This window comes from Catharus ustulatus, chromosome 2 (genome assembly GCF_009819885.2).
Source record: "Catharus ustulatus isolate bCatUst1 chromosome 2, bCatUst1.pri.v2, whole genome shotgun sequence".
In the NCBI taxonomy this organism is placed as follows: Eukaryota; Metazoa; Chordata; class Aves; order Passeriformes; family Turdidae; genus Catharus; species Catharus ustulatus.
In genome coordinates this window covers 73205371-73227521 of record NC_046222.1, presented here as the reverse complement: position 1 = coordinate 73227521, position 22151 = coordinate 73205371, and the positions used below count along the sequence as shown (strand labels likewise).

The 22151-nt window shown below is 36.6% G+C and overlaps 1 protein-coding gene across 10 annotated transcripts in view; it reads left to right on the top strand.

Annotated features, from left to right (window-relative positions):
- Window positions 1-22151, top strand: part of MYCBP2 (MYC binding protein 2) — a 183507-nt gene that overhangs the window by 49809 nt on the left and 111547 nt on the right. For 9 of the 10 annotated variants that reach the window (XM_033051559.1, XM_033051558.1, XM_033051563.1 and 6 more), the window contains exons 14-19: window positions 397-555; window positions 1019-1223; window positions 1903-2048; window positions 3495-3596; window positions 19955-20074; window positions 20817-20898. In XM_033051559.1, the coding sequence (XP_032907450.1) occupies window positions 397-555; window positions 1019-1223; window positions 1903-2048; window positions 3495-3596; window positions 19955-20074; window positions 20817-20898 (814 nt within the window). Of the gene's footprint in view, window positions 1-396; window positions 556-1018; window positions 1224-1902; window positions 2049-3494; window positions 3597-19954; window positions 20075-20816; window positions 20899-22151 lie in introns of those variants that run through there. The other variant, XM_033051564.1, reaches the window with a different exon arrangement.

Here is a 22151-nt window from a genome sequence, read left to right as displayed (position 1 = left end):
ATTCACTTCTATTAATCTGACACAAGAAGACCACACAGGAAAAAGTCACAGAAATAAGATGTGCTTTGCTACGAATGAAGGCTGCTGGAAACTAGGCCTTATGTGCTCTCTGCTTATAAGGCAGCAGGTGATCCTGTACACCACAGTATAAGCAAAATATTAATGAAACAAACTCCAATGGCTTTGTGACTCCTTTAGAATTATTTTTTAAAACAGATTATTTACAGCAATTGTAGATTTGCTTTTGGCTTTTCATTTTTTGCAGGACAAGTGGCCTAGGCCTAATTCTCCTTTCACTTTTTCTTCTAGCAATCTACTAACAATTTTGTTACATGATTGAGTTTCCTTCTTGACTAGAAAGTGCAATTTGTCCCTCAAGTGTTTTATGTCTTACAGGTTTAGTAACAGATTTGAAAGGCCATTTTGTGACTCAAGTAGCCATGGGCAAAGCTCACACCTGTGTGTTAATGAAGAATGGAGAAGTTTGGACATTTGGAGTAAATAATAAAGGACAGTGTGGACGAGACACAGGCTCTATGAGCCAGGGAGGAAAAGGTGTGGGACCTTGATTTTTAAATTTTTTTTCCCTTTTGTGTGCCAGCAAATATCAGAATTGAAAACAGAGCTGAACATTTTGTTATAAAATGCAAGTCCAGCACTAAAGCTTGAATATATGCAACATGATTAAAAAAATCGTCACGCACAGAGAGATCTCAAAAAAGGCACTGTGCTGGCTGAGCAGGCAAATAAGGCATTCCTAGTCATTCCTTTTAAAACCTGATCTTTGAGTGTTCTTCAGAGCTTCAGCAGTAAACTGCTGTACATAGACACATAGAATAGTTTGAGGTGGAAGTGATCTTTTAAAGGTCATTTAGTGCAACCTCCTGAGTAGGGACATCTTCAACTAGATCATGTTACTCAGAACCCTGTCCAACCTGTCCTTACCATAAAGGGTAAATCAGAACCCTTTATGTTGGCCTCAGAAAGCAAATATTTCTTATTTCAATACCTTAATTAGGTTTTGGAGTTGAGAACATGGCAACAGCAATGGATGAAGACCTGGAAGAGGAACTAGATGAAAAAGATGAGAAGTCCATGATGTGTCCTCCAGGCATGCATAAATGGAAGCTGGAGCAGTGTATGGTGTGCACCGTATGTGGAGATTGCACAGGCTATGGAGCCAGCTGTGTTAGTAGTGGGCGTCCTGATAGAGTACCTGGAGGGTAAGCATACGTATGGGAATTTCGGTGGTACAGTGAGCTGGATGGCTAAAGCACTTCTTGAATGTGAACTGAGTTGAAATTTCCATCTGAAGTAACTTTATAGCTAAATGTATAGTTGTATGTGCTTTTAAAATCAGAAATGGCTTAAAATTTCTGTAAATGGCTTGTGGCTGCAGGTGGTTTAGTTTTAAAACCTTTTTTTACTTTAGCATGTAGTTCTTTACTAGAAGCTGTTGGATATGAACACCAATATAATTTCTGTCTCTTGACAGAGCTGCTGGCACAGGATAATGCGATGGAAGTTTTTTATCTTGCTGTTCAAGTTGCTTTTATCTGTTATTTTTAGTTGAACTGCAGAGGGCCACTGTGTCACCATTACTATTTCTTCAGCATTTTGTGTGCTCATTGTTTCCTTGTTCATGTTCTCATGTGGTATACATTGAATTAAATAAAGAAAAGTTAATGCTGAGAAGTCAGTTCAGTAGGCAGTCAGTGTATGGTCCTGGCATCATGCAACAACAGTTAGGATTTAAACTAGCTGTCCTTCCTGTTTATCTCAAGAAAACTTGTGTGTCCACAGATAAAACAAATATAATAAGATATGTTTTGATTATGAAGGCATAATTAAATTAATGCACAAAAATAAAAGATAGTGATAAAGCAACTCTCTTTGCTGCAGAATCTGTGGCTGCGGGTCAGGTGAGTCAGGCTGTGCTGTGTGTGGCTGCTGCAAGGCATGTGCTAGAGAGCTGGATGGCCAGGAAGCAAGGCAAAGAGGAATCCTTGATGCTGTAAAAGAGATGATACCTTTAGATCTCTTGCTGGGTAAGTGATATGAAATTAGCAAAATTACATTTAATTCTCATTTTTACTGCATCTGGTTTTTTCTGTTTTTTAAATTTGCTTACACTTTAGTGTTACAGGGCAGTTCTAGTATAATATTGTTAAAATGGTGCTTAACAGTCTGATTTATTTGTGATACAACAAAGTGGAATCGTTCTGTTAAGGTTACCATTACTGTAGTCACCTGTGCCACTTTGTGCCCTGTGCAGTTACATTAATGTCGACACTACAAAGTTGTTCTTGTCCTTTTTGGTATCCTTTTTGAATATTTGATATTCAAAATACTTTGAAAATATTTCTTTAATGTTTTTATCAGGATTTAAGCATTCTTAAACTAAAACATGGCTAATTCATGTAAAACCTTTTAAAAATATAAACAATTGTAGACTTGGTTTAATAATGCATTCTGAATTTTTTTAGTGCAGAATGGAGATAACCATGGCAACACATGATACATTGTATATGCTTAAGTACATCTGTATGTGTATAGGCCTAAGTACTACTTAGTGATGTTGGAATTGTCAGATACATGAAAACCAGGAAATTATGAGATGAAGCTTAAGAACTCCTCCAAATTTATTCAAATCCTTTTTGTTTATTGTCAGGGCCGTGTAAAGGGCAGCTAGTTTTCAGTTTTCATTTTTCAGTTTTCATTTACAGTAAATTCACGAATACAAGCCGCACTGAGTATAAACCGCATCTCTGGGTGTTGGCAAATATTTCGTTTTTTGTCCATAAATAAGCCGCACCTGAGTATAAGCCGCTCTGTTGTTCGCAGCGAGGACCCGCGTGCAACAAAGTTGCCAATTAGTAACAGAACCGCAGCATGGCGGGGTTTACTGGCTCGGCTCGGGCTGTGCAGGCTCGGCCCACTCAGGGCTGCCGACGGGGCCAGGTAGCCCAGCCCGGCGCTGCCGCTCGGTGGGGCCACTGGGTGCCAGCCGCCGCTGCCACTGGGCTCGGTCACCACGGCCCGGCGCTGCCCCGTGGTGGCAGGCAGGGACAGAGCCCCCCCTTGCTCCCATGGCGGCGGCGCGGGGCCCCCCCATCTCTCCCCCGGGCTGCGGCAGAGGAGGGAAGGAGAAAGCGCTCCCTCCTCTCTCGAGGCCCCCTGTGCTGCCTGCAGGGAGCCAGACTGCACTCGCGGCGCAACAGAGTAACAATTTGTAACAATCGCGAAATGCTGGCTTTGCAGCTGCTCTGCTCGGCACTCTGGCTGGCACTTCTGAGGTTGTAAATGTCAGAAAATTATTCACATATTAGCCACTCCTGAGTATAAGCCGCATTTCCGGTTTGGGAGAAAAATCTTGGTCAAAATGGTGCGGCTTGTATTCGTGAAATTACTGTACTTTATTTCTTTTAGGGTTTATTGCCACCATAACAATTTTAAAGATGATTTTAGGTATTTTACTTTCTTAACCTCTTTAGCTGTCCCTGTTCCTGGAGTTAATATTGAAGAACACCTTCAGCTACGACAGGAAGAAAAGCGGCAACGTGTAATTAGAAGACATAGATTGGAAGAAGGAAGAGGTGAGTGACTTATTGAGAAAGGGCTTGAATAGCTTAAGAAACTTGAGTCTGTTTTCTAAGAATGAAAATAGTCTTCCCCCAGTAAGCCTGTACAGTGATCAAACTGAATCAGTTCCTAAGTAGGTAATTTACGTAACATGCTTTTAGAAAATAGTTGAAAATCTGTGTCCAACAAAGTCTACACATAAGAATCATAATTTTAATGATGAAAAGGAGTATTTTATATCACCTTCACAGGTCAGGGGTTTTTTTTCTGTTTCATAATTGAATGATTGTTTTTTAAAATGTAGATCCTAGAACATATTTACATGAAGAAAGGACTACAAGCCTGTCCCATGCTATTTACCTATTATATGAATTATCTAGTTACTATAAGAAATTATTCCATTTCTGTTGTAAAATAGGCAGAATTTTCTTTTATAAAATGAACTTTTCTGTATTTACATAACATGAGAATATTGGCATAGACTGAATTAAAAAAAACCAAAACAGCAACATTTCAAAATTTTCTAATGTTTTATCTACCTCACTGTTGATTTTCCACACAAACAATAATGTACCTTAAGAAGAACTTTTCAGTACTCTTCGTGTTCTAAAATATCTCAGTGTCTTGTGAAATTAAATTTGAGAAATTTAGACTGATGTGAACCTGTAGTATTTTTGTAAAGCATGATGATGTGGTTGCTAAGATTGTGTGTTGAGAAGAGGAATAACTTACTGGAAGTATGCTTTTTCATGTTCTGGCAGTATTAGTAACTACCACTTTGATTCTTCTTTTATGAATTAGATACTGGTTTTACTTGAATACAAAATGCACCTTGTTAATCCAAATTATTTCCTAAACTGTGTAGTGAATTGTGTGATGTGAATTGTGTCTTCATTTCACTTGCATTAAAAAAATTGCTGGTTTTTATCACAAATAAGGAGCAACAAGAGAGAAAGCTTGTAGTTGCCTATGCATATGGAAAAAGATGGAATATTTCTTTTTCTTTGCATCTTTATGGCTAATTTTAGCTGTGAGGTGAAGAGAGGAAGCCTTTGTTTAGGTCATATCAGAGCTGCTGCATGGTGCTTGCAAATGTTAGGTGCAGCTAAAATCCTAATTAAATATCTGGGCATTATTGAGAGGTATTGCCGTTCAGCCCAGCAGTGATGACAGAGCTGGGAGGTGAATTTCAGTTAAAAGAAAATGAAGAGTGGCAGAGAAAAATTTACATTTGCTTCTATTTTTGTGTTTAGAAGTAGAACCAGAGCAACTTATCCCTTCTGTATGCCATCTGTTTCAAAAAGAAAAAAAAGATCATTTGAACAGTATCAGGAATGAACTGTTATGGTTGGTTTTATCTGTGTATGAGTGAAAGGAGGTTGTAGCCAGGTGGGGATTGGTCTCTTATCCCAGGCAACCACTGACAAGACAGGAGGGCACAATCTTATGGTGTGCTAGGAGAGGTTTAGGCTGGACATTTCGAACAATTTCTTCACAGAAAGAGTGATTGGGAATTGGAATGGACTGCCTTGGGAGGTGATGGAGTGACCATCCCTGAAGACGTTTAAGGGAACACTGGATGTGGCATTTAGTACCATGGTCTTCTTGGCATGGGGGTGTTTGATCATAGGTTGGACTCGATGATCTCCAAGGTCTTTTCCAGCCTAACTGATCCTGGGATTCTGTATAGGGACTGTAGCTAAAAAGGTACTGTTGGCCAGCTTGTTGCACACAGTTGTTAACATTCTCTATCTAAAGAGCGTTGAAATCCTGTACCTGTGTGGCTGTGGGAGGTAGTGGTTATGCCAATCTGCAAGGGTTGGAGATTAGTCTCCTGTTTTGGTTCAGAATGACTTCTTGTGATAAAGCTGGGAACAGTGTTTCACAAGTACTTAGACGTGGTTTTTTTATATAATCAGGTACAAATATTTGATTTGCATAATCAGATGTTGCTTTTCATTCTTCATCCAGATGTTGCAGATTTTCATTGATGAGTTGGTGCAAAGAGTGGCACCATTCTTGACAACGCTTATGATTGTTACTCTTTTCATAAGAGAGAACAAGAACATTTAAATAATCTACTAGATTTTCAGGTTATTTGTTGCTTAGTTTTCCCAAGAATTCTAGTATTTTTATACATGTAACTGAACAAATCCATTCCAATGAAATAGCTATTTAGAGATCTAAAGAAAACTTTCAACCTTTCAATTTTCTGAAAACACTACTTAATCAGACCAGCTCTTTAGAGCCTTTCCTAAGGTACACGGTATTTAGTTTGACAGAATTCTGATTTCTGGGTTATTTAGTGTTGTAATGTGTGTCTTTCACACATATATTCAATATAAATATTTTCGGTAAATCTTGAGTGTTTTGTAAACAAGAGGACTATGAAAGCTTTAAAAAGACAGGAATATTTCGTTCCTAAAATGTCACACAAATCAAACCAAAAATCACAAAGAAACATCTGACCCATTTGTCCACTAAATGTGTTGAAATAGGACTAAAGTTTAGGAGAGAGGTGTAAAAGTACAACCAGTGGAAGTTATACTGATTTTTAAGTTATCGGATTGATTGTACTTCTTTAGCAAAGGTCCAGATTTAGTCCTGTTAAAGTGACCTCTGATTTAAAAATACGTTCTTGGGGTCCACCTGAAATAAAAGAAGTGACAGTTATGTCTGCAGGTATGACAATCATTTGATTCCTTCACAAGATCAGTTGTGTTCTATTGTATTGAAGAAGAAAATACTCATCTTTATTGGCATTTATCTGAAAATACAAACTCTGAATTTAAATGTTCTGGGTGGAAGTAATTGTTAATAGCTACAATATCAATGACCTGGTTCAATATTACTGTCACAAGCAATTAACTCACTTCTCACACATCATCCAAGTAGCTTTCCACTGTTGTAAGGGGCCTGCATACCTGCTGCTCAGCAGCAGCTCACTAAGTAACTTCAGAAATTTTAAGCCCTTATACTGAAGATTTCTTTGGTTTTTGCCCTGAAATGAGTCACAAAATATAGTTGCATTGATGGAATTGTAAACAGCTAATAATTTTTATGTTTTGAATCAGTTATTCATGTTAGTGTATTCAAGAAGGAAATTCTGCTTTAGTGAAAAAAAATAGATCCTTTAAATTAATAGTGGGTAAAAAGTTTGTTTGGGATAATCCACTATTCTAACAAATTTTTAAGTTCCTTAATGTTTATTGTAGTTTTTTGCTCTTTTCACAAGTGACTGTAACAAGTGGTGAAGAGGGCTCAAAATCAATTCCACATTTTTGAACTGACATTTTTGAGGTGTATGACCTGAGAAATAGCGCTAACTGTATTCATCACAGCTTCTATGCTAAATCATAATATCTCAACATAATAATCGATGGAATTATCTCAGCTCTTCACAGTCCCTGTTCTTCTAGTGAGAAGTAAAGAATCTGATTTTCCATATGGTGAAGTGTTTTTTGTTTTTCAGGCTGGTTTGGGGCTTGATGAGAGTAATGAGAGATGAATATGGAAATAGTTGCACTTCATTGTTTTCTGTGTCTGTGAAGAAGTTTTATACGTTAGAATGTTCAGAACATGATTAATTATTTTTCCTTTTCTATGAAACTAATATTTTTCACCATGGGGGCATTAAATTATGCCTTAATGGATTACAGAAATCTGTGGGCCACGTTGTACAATTAATGTAATGAACCTAAGACAAGCATTTTCTGAGAGCTAATCTTCAAACTTGTTAATGAGAATTTTTCAGATTGATATTTGGAGTAATAGAATATGGAATAATCAAAGATTTCAGTTTCTCACTTGAAGATAATTCTGTGGGATTTTTTTTCAGAAGGTGATGAGAATGTTAAAATAGCTATTTAAACAATGTTTAACTAATAAGCTAAAAAATACCGGAATGGTTCTCAATGCAGTGATAATAAATGATCTCATGCTTCACTAATATTTCACTGCTACTTTGTCAGCCTATGATGTAAAAACCCCTAGATGATCAGTACTGAGATGCAGATTTGGTGTGTAATTAAGCAAGGTTTAGCTTTTGATGCCCTTACAGTAAAGGAAAATTAATTTCCATCAGTCTTATCCTACTTGCAACAGCAAAGAATCAACAGAAAATTAATTATAGTCCAAACTACTCTGTTTTAAGAGACTATTATCTGAGGCTGCCTACATTTGGGCATTTTTTCATTTTTCTGAAGTGTAACTGATTAAGTTAATTCAGTGATTAGTTTTACCATGGTAGGCTAAGTATCATATAAATCTGTTTAACATCTGCTCAAACCACTCTGAGCTGTGAATCAGTTTGTCTGTTCATTGCTGAACATATACCTAAATATACAACTGAACTGTCTGTACAAGTGCAATATTAATTGATAAATAATGGTGCAGCTTCCTTTTATGGTTTTAGTTAAATGTTTATTTTGATGCTTTCAGGATTACTTTTGTTTCAATGTTCTTTAAACAAACCAAAACCAATCAAAACTGCCTACCTTTTAATTTCAAACAATATTGAACCCACACATGAGTTTTTAGGAATGCTTTTAAGAGGAAACTGTAGGCTAACTGTAGGCTTTTGCCCCTAATTACCATCAGGTATGGTTCTGTGAAGTTACATTGGTGCACTTGAGTCTGTGATTGCTTTCTGAAAAAGCTAATTATTGTTGTTAAAACTGGTGTTTAAAGTAAAAATATTTCTAGTATAGTTTCATAAGTCAGATTTGTAGTAGATACCATGAGAACAGTTCTGGTTAATATCTGCTGGTTTAATTTACTTCATGTTTTTATATATGGAAATACATCTTTCATATTTATTTAACAATACATGCAAAGTCAATTATTCAGAAGGGAGAAAGTGTCAAAATTAAGATTATCGTAAACCTTACTTCCATTGCATTCTCTTATTAGTCCCATATTGCCCTGCATGTTTGTTTGTGCATCTCTTTAAAAGGCTTGAATTTTTCTTCCACACCTGATTTGTACAATTTAAATGTTGCTTTTAGGCTACAGGAAGAGACGTATCCTGTCTTTATTTTCATTGTTTTGAACAAAAGAAGTGAACTGCAATTAACCTTAGTGCCTCCACATGACATTCTCCATGAATACTTTCACCTTAATGATAAATTGCAAGTCAGAGTCTGAAAAATACGGGTTTCACATGCACCATAACTATTAGCCCTGCCTCATAAGAATATTACATTTTGTGTCCTTTAAGGCTTTATAGGTGGGACATTATCTTACTATAATGTTTTCTACTTCTAGTTGAACTGAAGTGAAGCATTTGTCTGCAATTCCATTTTCTGAAATATTTTTCTTCAAAATTTACAACCTGTTGACCTATTAGACTACTAGTTTCCTGTATTGGGGTTTTCTCTTCTATTTTACTACTAAAAAAGCCAACAAAAACACCCCCCCCCCCCCCCCAGGAAAAAAAATAGAACACAAAAAAACCCCGAAACCAAAGCAAATAAAAATGGCTTGATTTCTTTCAAGAAGCCAAAAGTAGGTTTTTACAACAGAGGGTATGATCCAACCTAAGACTTTGTTCTGCAGCCAGAACTTATACTACTTTTCTGTATGTATGTATCATCATGTACTATTTTCTCAGGTATCCTGCTGTGTTCAGTGTACTGGTGCAGAAGTCAACCATTGGGATAATTGATATCAGTCTCCTGTAATCACAGCTTGCCAGATAGCATTTGTTTAGGGTGAGGTACTAGAAGAAATCGAAGTATTTTTTATATAAAATCAAAAAAGCACATAAGTGCATGTAGGATGAAATAATTGTATGCATTTTTCTGCAGTCCACAGCATTATTTAATAAACACATTCTATTTGGAGAAAATGAAATTATTTCTATGGTTAAGTGTATTTTGTTACGCTTTGAATTCCCTGCGGAATGATGTCCATTTTGAAAAGTCTGGACCAAGAAAGGAAAACTAGTCTTGACATTTCAGCTAGGACTGTTCAGCATCTCAGCTTTGCTATGGAAAAACAATCTGTGAAGGGAGAGAGTGAATGTCATTTTGCATCATATAGCGACTGATTTAAAATAGCTCAGTAGTCTACTAGTGACTCCTCTTTGCTTATCTCTGTCACTTGATCTTCCAAGGTAGAGACAGGTAATAGATTGTTATTCCCCATGCAGATCCATCTTAGAGGCTTCTGAAGCAGTTTTCCAAATAATACTGTGCAGGCATTTTTTAACAAACGAAAGGAAGTATCTAGTGCATGGCTGAATTGTTCCACCAGAATATTCTTGGCACCTAAATTTTGCTTGCTTTGTACTGGCAACCTCAGATGCAAGCAGAAAGCAATTCACTATCTCCATGAATTGTTGTAGTGTTTTGTTGCCTATGTTATTTTGGAGGGAGAGGGAGTACTTTGCACTTTGCCAGCACATGACCAAAGAGACAGACATGACAATGCAGTCACAATGTAGATTTTTATTTCATTTTTGTAGTTTCCTATTATATTGCGATCATGTTACCGATTTAACATGCTCAGAAAGCCAAAGAAGGTAACAGGTGTGTTACATGCGTTGGGGTCCAAATTACTATGAAATGGCAATCTGTTGCATTTAACTTTATGTTGGATTCAAGTTCTTACACAATGGTAAGTGTAAAGTATTTAGGAAGCAAAGGTAAATCCTGAATTAGTCAAAAGGTTAGATTGTCATAGAATTGTCATGTTGTCTAGGTAGGTGGGAAACTAATAGGTAACTTGGAAACTAATGGCAGCTGCGTGCTTGCACTATGCTGGAGCTGACAACCTCTTATGCTTGCTTACAATCTCCTGTAGTTTTTTTGCTCACCTACTGTACTTCACTTCCTTCCATCCTCCTGAAATTCTCGTCTCTTTGCTCTTAGCACTAAAGTGCCAAAGGCTTCCTTCAGGGCTATATCTCCTTCTGCACTCTTTGCTGTGCAAGCATGTTTTGGAACTTCAGAATGTTTGCCTAAGTTAGCTAGAGATCATTCAGTCACCCACAAATATTTTAGATGTACACTCTTGAAGCCACACACCTTGCAGTCTTTGCATCTCTTTGCAACTTTGCTAATCTTTTATTTTTGTTGTGTTGTCTTGTCCATTCTCTATTTCTTCTGATTTTAATTTCGTTAGAAAATTTTCAGTAAGTCAGTCCCACTATTTTTGCCTTATTTTCTCATGTTCTTCATTCACCTTTCCTCTGTATCATTTGTCCTTCAGACATTTTTAACTTTCGTAATCTGCTTGCCATTGATCTCTTCCCCTTTTTGCCTTTTCCTGGTGGGCCTCAGGATACTCCTCACTATATCTCCTCCTTGGTTGGAAGCAAAATGTGATGTAATTTTTTGTATAAGTCAAAACTCTGGAAAGTAGAATATTAAACATAGCAATTGTTTTGTCAGAAAGTAATGTTTACAAAATGTATCTATTAAATGGAAGTTCCAGTTCACAGGAGACTGAAAATGGGGAGCACAATAGCAAGACAAGGTGAAAAGATCAAAAACAAATTATGATCCTCGATTAGGAGAAGGAACTCTGAATTAGCAAGAAGATCTGTTCTGGAATTAAAAAGAGTCCTAATAAATGCAGTATAAAAAAAAATTCTATGCTGTGTGCGGAAACAAACATGAGTGAGGACGTTTTGTGCTATTATATTATCTAACACGTGTATGAACCTCTAAGCTAGACAGCAGTGTATTTTTAAAACATTTTTCATTTTCTTTTTTAAGTGAGTGCTCAAATTTGAGAGCTTCTCTGCATGAAGAAAGTTTCTTCCTCTGAAGGTTCTAAAGCTACATAAGATTTGGCTGAACTTCCGCTTAAATGTCTATCCATGCTGTTTAGTATAAGTGAAGGAGTGATGGTATAAAGTTGATAGCAGAAAACCTGAGGCAATGGGCATTCATGAAAAGTTAACCTACATTGTCTTCATAATAAAGTTCCACTAAGAAATGAGAATATCAATGAATTTGCAGAAGAAGGAATATTTGTATTCAAAGTTCTGCATAAGTGGTTTATAACACAACAACCTGATTTGGGGTGCTTTTGTTTACTATTCATGGAAGGGCTGGATTTGGGAGCCTGTGGAACTGAGTGTCAGTTGGCAGAATTATTTGCTCCTGATTCATGATTTTTGTTAAATATGAGACTTCTGAAAGGACAGGAAGTGTCAAAAAAACTCTTGGTGACATGCTTCACCTATAAAACAGCAGAAATACAGATTTAATAAACAAATTCCTTGTCCATTATCTGCTTATACTCAACCTCAGTTAAGCACAGTACCTCACTGCCTAAATCTAGATTTGTAAAAAGTAAAAACAATCTGGAAAAAAATTTAAATACATGTATCATTGCTTTGTTTAAATCAAATCTTCTCTTTAGAGAAGACTCTTAATAGATTGGAAAAATATTTTTAAAACAAATGGATTTCAAAATTGCTAAGTAGGTAAGAGTCATATGATTTGAATAACTTTCTTCATGAAACATGGAACTTTTTCTTTCAAAGTTATAACTCTGCATCTTAAATATTGTAATTGCAAACCAGTTTACCGTGGTCATTTTTAAATTGAGCATTAAGATTATGATCTTGCTCCAAATCAGTATTTTGAATGTTATATTGCAGGATTTGAGGCACGATAATTATTCTTTTTATCTTTTATAGACAGTAATAGGTATTTACTATCAAATTTTACTCTAGTGTGCGTATGTTATATTTTCATTGCTTGCAGAACAGTTACATACTTGGAAATTCAGGTAAAACTGTGGGATATTTATTGTTTCTTTCCATAAGTTATCAAGAAATGGCAACTTTCTTGTATTTTAAGGTCTTTTGAATTTAAGAAGACAAGATTATAATTATCATTATTTTTGTTTTTTCATTGCTTTTGATTTGAATTTTGTTTAACACATTGTTTTCCATTTTGTGAGCTTTCCTATGCATGTGCAAAATGTTTCTCCTCAGGCCCCCTTGTAATTCCTGGTCCTATTTTTATGAACCATCGAGAACAGGCTCTAGCCAGAATCAGACTCTCTCCAGCACCGCTAAAGCATAAACGGGACAAGCACAAAGGTATTTGGTCTTCCTTATTGACTAGGGTGGAAATAAGCCCAGCCTCCCAGTCACTTCTTCCAGATGCTGCATCTGTCTTTTCAAAGAACTGCACAAAATGAGTTCTGCCTTTCCTCCTGTTAGTATCTTGTTACCTGAGGAGAAAGAAAATGCATTTAAATGTTGACCTTTCTTTAGAAGTGTTAATGTTCATTAGTCCACATCATCTTTTGTTTTTCTTTCCCCTTTTTTTAGTGAAATATGCACTGTCTTTCTGTGTGTCTTCTCTCATTTCTAATACTGTCTTATGCTTGAGGTTTTTTATTTTTACTGTAGGAAACTTTACAGACTAGGGTGACTCAAGACTGTTGCACTGCATTTCTGTTTTTTATCCTTTGTGTTGTGTATTTGGGGTGTTTACTTAAACATATCAGTTCCAGGTTTGTTAATTCTAGTATAAATCTTTTCATAAGGTATGTTATTTTTCAACAAGCCCTTTTTAGAAGTTAAATATTTGAAATAATGTAAACATTACTTTTTACTGACTTTGAAATCAAAATGCAGGGTTTTCTCTGCAATATTTTTGAGTAAAATGTTTTTTATAGTGAACAGGTATGGAGGTGTCTTGATATTTCAGACATTGTTGTATGTCTGGCAAGCCAATTCATTGTATCTTCAATTTCTAAGTGTATCATTTGTTCAGATATAAATGACTTTACAGAAAAGTGACAGTGTATTACTAACTGAAAATACTGAAGTTGGGTTGTCTCAAATTTGATCGTAGTTTGTATATATCTTTGTATTCATGTGTCTGTACATGCATTATTTATGTATAGAAGATAAATATGTAAAATGGAGTTTACAGTCCTGATCAAAGTAAGTAGGAAGCTTCTAAAAATTGTGAACCCAGAGTGCTTCAACTATGTTCTAAAGAATAGCTAAATATTAAAAGAGTTAGTATGGCATTTCAGTTGAATTAGTGGAAGTTACTGATTGTGTTTGACATGTATGCAAACAAACTGTATGTCAGTTTGAAACCTTATGGGATAAAACTACAGTGTGTGGGGGTGATAGGCTTACAGTGTTATGAACATACTGGATTATGAAATCATCTTAAGTTTGTTTTATGGAAATGAAAGCAAAATCTGATATTTTGTATCTGCATAACATTCAGTCATTTTGGAAGGCATATTGATTGAGCCTTAAGTCTTGATGGATTCAGTAGAATAACCTATCATAATCTCACTGGAGAGATTGCATGCTGAAAGAGATCCTACTGAATCTAAGTGTTGTTGTGTGAGTGACCATTTGCTAATGACCATTTTTCTTGAGCTGGATGCTACTGCTAGTTGTACTGCAAACCCTTGACTCCATAGGCAAGCACATAAAGGAGTCCTGCCTACATCTATGCTTTTTTTTTGCTAGTCATTGGAGCTCATTTCAGATCAGTATTTCCTTACAAGAGGTGTATTCATTAGTGTCAGCTTGAGGTTTATCTTGCCTCTTGGAGTTGTAAGAATTGTAAGAACAGTGTTAAAGGTTAAATTGTCAGATATGCCCTGTAGAACTGCACATTTCTTTTTCTTTAAGGAAGATTATATGGAAGGAAATACTCAGTTCTTTGTGTCTTGTGGTAAACAGCTAACAAGTTTTTCAAGTAAACTTTTAGACCCTTCTGTGCCTCAGAAGACTGGCTTTCAAAAGACAGCCATAAATTCCACTAGGATCTAGAGGTACCCCTTAACTTCTCAAAGAGATGCAAAGGAAAAAAGGGCAAGTGATGAAGTGACTTGTTATCCAAGTAATAGGCAAGGTGGGAATTGTGAAAAAGATTATGTATGTTTCTTATCTCAGAAAGCATGCCTCTTCTTGAGGAAGAATGTAAAAGCAATAATAGAGCAGAGACAAAAGGACATTATCACATCAAAATCAGAAAGTTGTTTTGTTTAATTTTGAACGTTATGCTTTCCAAAGTGTCTCCTTCCGTCAGATGTTTTTGCTATAGCAGTCTTCTTCACACCAGCCAGACCTTCAAGGTCTTTGGGCAAGGAGCATTTAGTTCAGCTGGTGGTATTGATAAGACCAGTACTAAACTTGCTGGTACCTACTTGTTGCCAATTCTTTGCTTACAGCTGCAGACCTTCTCTTGATAATGATATCTAAACTTGAATGTGGACAGCTTCCTCAGTACTTCTTCAGACAATTATGGTCTAATATAAAAAGTGTATTTGATATGTTCTTGTACATATTGTCAAACCTTGGAGTCATGGAATGGTTTGGGTTGGAAGGGACCTTAAAGATCATTCAGTCCCAACCCTCTGACATGGACAGGGACACCTTCCACTGGATCGGGTTGCTCAAAGCCCCATCCAGCCTGGCCTAGAACACTTGCAGAGGTGGGGCATCCTCAGTATCTCTGGGGAACCTGTTGCAGTGCTTCATCACCCTCAGAGTAAAGACTTTTTTCATAATAATCAATATACCTGTCACTTGTGGAATTCCTCTATTGGTTATCCAGTTGAAAACTCCTTCAACTTCATTGAAACAGCCAGGTTTCTAGAAATCTCACCACTGCCATTTACTCTTTTTACATTTATAGGGCCTACATATCAAGATCCTTGTTACTGCCAAAAACTGCATAATTAAGCATATTTTTCCTGATCTGTGTCTTGTGTTTCTTTCAAAATTACTGATAGAAATGATTAGGTACAACATTTTTGGTATTCGTGGAGTAGTTTGGCATTAAGAAGAAAAATGAGCTTGTGCTTCATCCTTATTCTTTAATGAGGTAGTGAGTTTCCAGTCTACATCTCCAATCCCTGTGGATTCCTGTAACTGGAGGATCTGAGTAAAAACGATGAGTGAAAGTCTAAAATTTTTTCAACTGCAGAAATGCACTCTGAGTAGAAATAAAAACCAAAGCTTAAGCTTCTTAAGTCAACTAAGATTCAGCAGTTTGAATACCACCTTTTTCCTGTATTTGGAAGTAGTGGTAAATGTTCTAAGGAATATGAAAAAAATACCCTCAAAAGGACTAAGACTAGATGAATCTTAACCTGCATGGATGCAACAAGATATAGGTCAACCGTTTTGCAAATGGCAAGACAAAATTACCAGATGTTCAAGAAAATTTACTTGTAATTTACTTTTAAACTTTTTAGCTAAGATACTGTGTGAAGGGCAGAGTAGTTTGAAGCACTCATTGGAGTGAGACAACTGACAATGAAAAACCTACATCTAAGACTGAATTTATAATTAGAATCTGAGTTTATTATCACTTTATTGTATGTGTTATGCACTTGTGACTCTGCATATCATATTTGACTTACAAGCTCAAGTAAGCTCTGTGGCAACCTCTGAAGAGTCCAACAGACTGACTTTTTGTGCTGCCCTCATAGGATGGATGGTTTTCACAACCAGAGTATATTCCTTTTCCCCCTTCACTGTAGCAATAAAATTTCAGTTGCATCCTGAGGTAGACAGGCAAGAAGCTGCAGGCACAGGCAGATTAATTAATGTTGTGTATAAAGTCTGTAAATTGCAGCACTCAGAATACCCTGTGAGTGTTGGGCATCACAGAGACTAACCAGCAACTGACCAATATCCTTTATTTGGGTAATTGCTGCTGAACAGAACCAAGGTTTGTTGGCATGCGATGTGGTCTGAAGAGACAGTTAATATAAGAATTTTTAATATACAGTCATTTTCCATTAACATTTTTCATCTGTGGGGTATTTAACATCTTTAGAAGTGCTTTTTCTCTCCTCCAAAGATATATGGTCAGTGAGAAATGGAATATCACCACCCTTACTGCTGGAGAATGCTAACAAAATGCTTTTCCTCTCTTCTGGGCCAAGCAAGGGTCCAACATATCTTTCTGTAATGATGCCGAGTTTGGGTTTTTTGCCAGAAGAAGTCTCATTTACAGTTTATTACTTCACTTGCTGTTTGGACTGAATGGGCTTTTCCTTTGTTCCTGGAAGGTAGGGATTTTTGTAGTAGCAATATCGGCCAAGAGAACTTCTAGACATGTTTAATGGAGGAGAAAATTGTCTTCAGGAGTTAAGAATTTTTCTGAGGAAAATGGAGTGGTAGTGGGGATTGGTTGGTTGTATTTGCAGTTCTTTTCTTCTCTTTCTTTCCCCAACTTTGAGATATCAGAGATGAAAACCCATCATTGTGAAGTTGTTCATGGAGCACACCCCTCAGTGTCAACAGCAGGAAGTACTGCACAGCTTTTCTTTGAGGCTTTCTTCTCTCTCAGAGAGATGGAGTCAAAGTTTCTGTTCAGTGGTACTTCTGTTGGAGGTACTGATTTGCTCTGCTTAAAGGTTCCATGCATCCAACAAGAAGAGTCTACTTCAGTAGTCTTTTTATGCTTCTCTATTAGGAACAGTTATTTTGGTATTACCTCTAATGAAATGAAAAAGTGTGCAATTGTTTGAAGAAAAGCAAAGTGTTTCTTCCTAGTTGCAGTTGTTCCTTGAAATGTGCAAGTAAACTTTCAACATACACCTTTGACTCACATTTTTTAAAATAAACGTTGACTGTTTGAAAGTAATGGAAGGAAAAGGGATGGCCCAGTTTATTTGCAGTCTTATCTCTAAGTGTAAGTTCTCCAAGCCAGTGCTTCTGGAAAAATATGATATGTATTGACCCTGTAATGAAGTAACAAATAAACAGTGTAGTCCAGAAGTATTGCTCTAAAAGTAAGTAATGATATTCTATTTGGATTTGTATATTTTGGTAAAAAGATTTTTTTCCTAAACAAGACGAGCTGTTTCAGTTGCAAGAGTTTTGTACTTAACCACACATAAATTACCAAGTGCTTATCAAGTTTTATTCAAAACTCTTGCAACAGTTACTAACCATACAAAGACGTTTGAGAGGAATTCCATTTTCAGTTTAAAATTTTGACACTTGAGCAAAGTAAGATATGTATGAAAAACAGTTACTTCTATTCCTGCCTTCTTAGAGCCTTTGAGGAGTTAGCTTTGGAAATTGAAAATGCCAACTTTGTGAATCTTTATCCTTTAAAATAAATGTATTTCTCTGATAAGTAATTTTAAAACTTGTTTCATGTGAAGGTACTTACCTCGCATCTTGCACACTAATATTTAATATTTCCTCAAGGGAAGTATGGTGTTATGCATTAATTTACAACTTTGACGAAAATGGGGGTATATCTAGAATCAGGTTTTATTTAAAGGTAGTATCACATATTTATCAGCTGAGAAAACAGCAATCCCCAACTTTTTATTAGTAGTTTTTGAAGCCCTTTAGAGCAGGATGTTTTTCTTACAGTGAGGCAGAAAGTGCACATGTGCCTCTTTATGTTTCTGCAGATCACTTGATCACTGCTGTTACATGAGCAGAAGACACCTGCTGCTACATTTTGCTAATATGACTGCATAGGTGACATGGTTGTTGTATGTTCCGTGTGTTTCATTGGGGGTGTAGGCAGCCGTAACACATTCTTCTTACTGGATGTGTGTTTCTGACTGATGATTATTCAAGTGCATTTACACAGTGGGAGAGCTCATATTTTTCATTATTCAGCAGTGTCTGAGGGAGGAGGGAAGACAGGGATCACAGGTAGACTTCCAGAATAAGCAACTGTTTTTCTGCTCTGTCTGAAAAACTTGTATGAAATTGGAAAGGAGTAAGCAGACTGCTTGCGGAATAAATAATTCTGGTGGCAATATCAACTGCTAGAACCCCCTCCTGATTACTTTGGCACATAGCATTTCATGAAAAAGTAGGAATAAAAAGTTCAAAGGTACTTTATTTGAGAAGTTGGAAAACTTCATTAAAATACTGTGAGCTGCTTAAGGCAGAATTACAGGACTGTGAGGAAAATTGTAATTTTGAGAGGGTTGTTGTTAAATGATATTCTACCTCCTTATATTTGTTTTTGTTATTAATACAAAAAAAAAGCTGCACACAGACCTTCAAAGACATTTCTTAAAATTTGTGGGTAGTCTGGTAGTACACAACCTCAAAAAGCCCATGGCAATTCTGAGAGACAGGTTTTTTTAGCCACATCTCCATTTCACACATGTCCAGCACCTAGTGCATGTTCCAAAGGGATGCTTTACCTATGCTTTTAAACCTAATTCTTCAAAACCATTAGTATCTATACACACTGTTCTTTACAGATGTAGGCTACATGCAGATTTGTGTAATTTCTATACTAGTCATCATTAGAAAATAGTAAGTTTTTTAAAACTGGCATGTAATAAAAGTATGAAATTAGTTCTCTGTATGTGCAGTTTCTCTGCTATAAAAAGACTTTTTTAGCAATATGTATAAAAGCAGCGTTAAATTAAAAATTTTTGTAAGACTGTAATTGCTGTGCTTCACAGAGGGAATAATGAAGTCTTGAAGTTCAGACTTCCACTGATGATTATTCAGGAAAATGTGTAGAAATTCTAAATATAGATTTAAATTAACAATACCTTGAATTCTTTGAGCGGCAATTGTTTCCGTGTATCAGTTTTGTTAAAAGAGCAGTACTCAGACTTAGCACAGAGAGAATGTGCAGTCTTCTATGTGCAGTTATTTCTTGCTTCGTGCATTTCTGTCATTTCTCTATGCTAGATAGAGAGTGATTAAAGATGAATAGAGAATGGAAGCATTCTGATTTCTGGAGAAGATGGTAGCTTGCAAGAAATGTAGGAATAGCACATTGCATTTCAGTGCTTTTGTCCAATGTGGAGGCATTTTGACTTCAGGAACCAATAATGCACACATACATGCTTACTAAAGGAAATCACAGAAATGTTGTCTAAAAACGTGTGGAAGCAGACATGCTCCAGACATGCTTTTGGTGAATTGTCCGCATTGTTACAAATGAGCTGTTTAGGTAATTGTCAGCTGCTTAAAACAGGGGTTCTGTGGCTGAGTTGGATTCAAGTAAACTCCTTAAAGAGTAGTAATTGGAAAAGGTAGACTAGGATATGCATGCTAACTATCTTGTTACCTACTTACTAATACCACCTTATTGAAGAATGAAAGTGATGGCTTTTAAGCAAAGCTTCTGAAGTTTGAATATTCTGCTTAGCTTGTTCTTTTTATCTGCTCTTTGGGAAGTTTCTGCTTTAGATGATGTTTTCCAATGTGTACCTTTATAGAATATTGTTTAAAGATAGAGTTTCTGTCATTTTCCACATCTGCTTTGATGCCATGTTTTGAGCTCTTTTGCTACTCTGTGAGTTCTCTCCTACCTTACAAATGGTGGTGTGGGGAGTTATTTACTATTTTTGTTCCGTTCATTCTTCTAATACAACTTTATTAGAATGCATAGGGTATAACTGTAAGTTTTGTTTATAGATGGAAGTGGAGAAAGAGGTGAGAAGGATGCCAGCAAAATCACAACATATCCACCAGGGGCTGTTCGCTTTGACTGTGAACTGCGAGCTGTACAAGTCAGTTGTGGATTTCACCATTCAGGTAAAAACAAATAAATCTGTTAATTATGGCAGAGGTTTTTTTTTTAAGGTTGTCGTGTGTCTTCACTGCTTTGTATTCAATTTTTAGTATGGATGTATGCAGGAGTGCTAAAAGTTGAAAACATGGCAGGGTCATTTTGTAGCCTACTACACAGTCATAGAAACATAGGATATCTTCAGTTCAAAGAGTCCCACAAGGATCATCGAGTCCAGGTCCTCGCAATGCACAGGGCCATCTTGAAGAATCATGCCATATGCCTGAGAGTGTTGTCCAAACACTTCCTGAACTCTGTCAGGTTTCTGTGACTGCTTCCCTGTGGAGCTTATTGATGTGTCCAACTATCCTCTGAGTGAAGAGCCTTTTCCTAATATCCAGCCTAAATCTTCCCTGACATATTTTATGCCATTTTATTGCAGGCTGACTTTAGATCACCACCCAAATCCTCACATCACCTCCCTGATTCCAGCAATGAAGGGCAACTCAGTGTCCTTCAGCAGTGGAAAGGACTATAAGTGTCATATAATGAGTTACATCAGAGCTTGTAAACAATTTCAGAGTCAGTTTAAAACATCTGCATGGCAGAGGCAGAGCTCTACTTGTGCATAGAGGTGCTAATTGTTTTGGGTTGTGGAATCTGGTCTGGATCTCTTAGAATAATTTACTGCTACACAGAGGGATAGCCAGCACTGGTTCAGTGCCATGTCGTGTGTGTATGTCAGAAAAATATTTTGTTGTTTTTCAGTGGTTTTGATGGAGAATGGTGATGTTTACACATTTGGATATGGGCAGCATGGTCAGCTTGGACATGGTGATGTTAATTCCAGGTAAGCGGGTAATCAAAGGATGTGATTGTACTGTACTGTACTGCTGCATAAGAAATAACTACATTTCTGGTTCTCTGTTGCTAGCAAGTGTGAAAATATAGACCAAATAAAGTTGAAAAACTCTTGTTCTGCACTTACTCCCCATAACCCCCTGAATATTGATACAATAACAGTACTCTTGTACTGTGTAAGTAATTTAATGCATGAAAGCTCCTGTGCATAATTATTAGCATTGCTTTGATGCTAGTTTGAAATTCTTCTGTCTCTTTAATTTTCCCTATGCATACAAGAATTAAATTGAAGTCTCATTAAGATTTCATCATTTCTGTAAAATACTACATATGCAATAATTCAAATAGTATGATATTGTAAACCTAGATAAACCTGTTAAATCACTGATGAGAGTTCAAAGAATATTCACAGAACCACAAAATATTCTGAGTTGGCAGGGAGTCATGAGGACCATCATGTCCAACTCTTTAAGTGAATGACCTGTATGGGGATCCAACCCACAATCTTGGTAATCTTGGTCTAACGAGTACTGTACTCTGACCAACCGAGCTCATCTCAATTCAGTTATGATACCATTTTTTGTTCATCAGTAATCTCCTAAATGAAGTCTCTAAGCTTTGGTCTTAGATGCATTTTGTTGTCACTTCTTTTGGATGTTGGCAGATTTGTGTGCTTTCTCTGTGGTCAGTGGAAATAGAAAAGTCAACAGAGCATGGAGAGATATTTGACTAACCAACCACTGCTTACATGCTTTAGGTGTGCTTAGTAGCTCTGTAAACTTGATCTCCATTGACTACAGTGAGAGCATAGATAATTAAATACAGATCTCTTTAATGTGAAGCTCTATCTCACCCTTAGGATCTCATGCTTAGAGTCTCATCTATTCATTAAAGTAAGTAAAAAACCATTGAAAGAAAATGTGATTTAGGTCTTTGTGCATGTACATATGCGATATTATGCACACGATGGGGGTTTCTATAGCAGGAAGCTTTTAGACTTTGTGTAATGCTCAGTATCCTTACATAAAAGGCATACAGAGCTGAACATCCAAGACCAGTCTTCAGTTCCCTCATTTATCTTGCAGCAGTCAGGTGAAAATTACTGAACAACTATCCTCCTAATCTCTCTGGAGACTTCAAAAACCTTTCTTTCATCAAGTTCCTGAAGAAATCTTCATCTTAAAACTTGCATTGGATTCACTAAGCCAAAAGGGGAGAGAAAAGAAAGAAAGTATCTGGAAA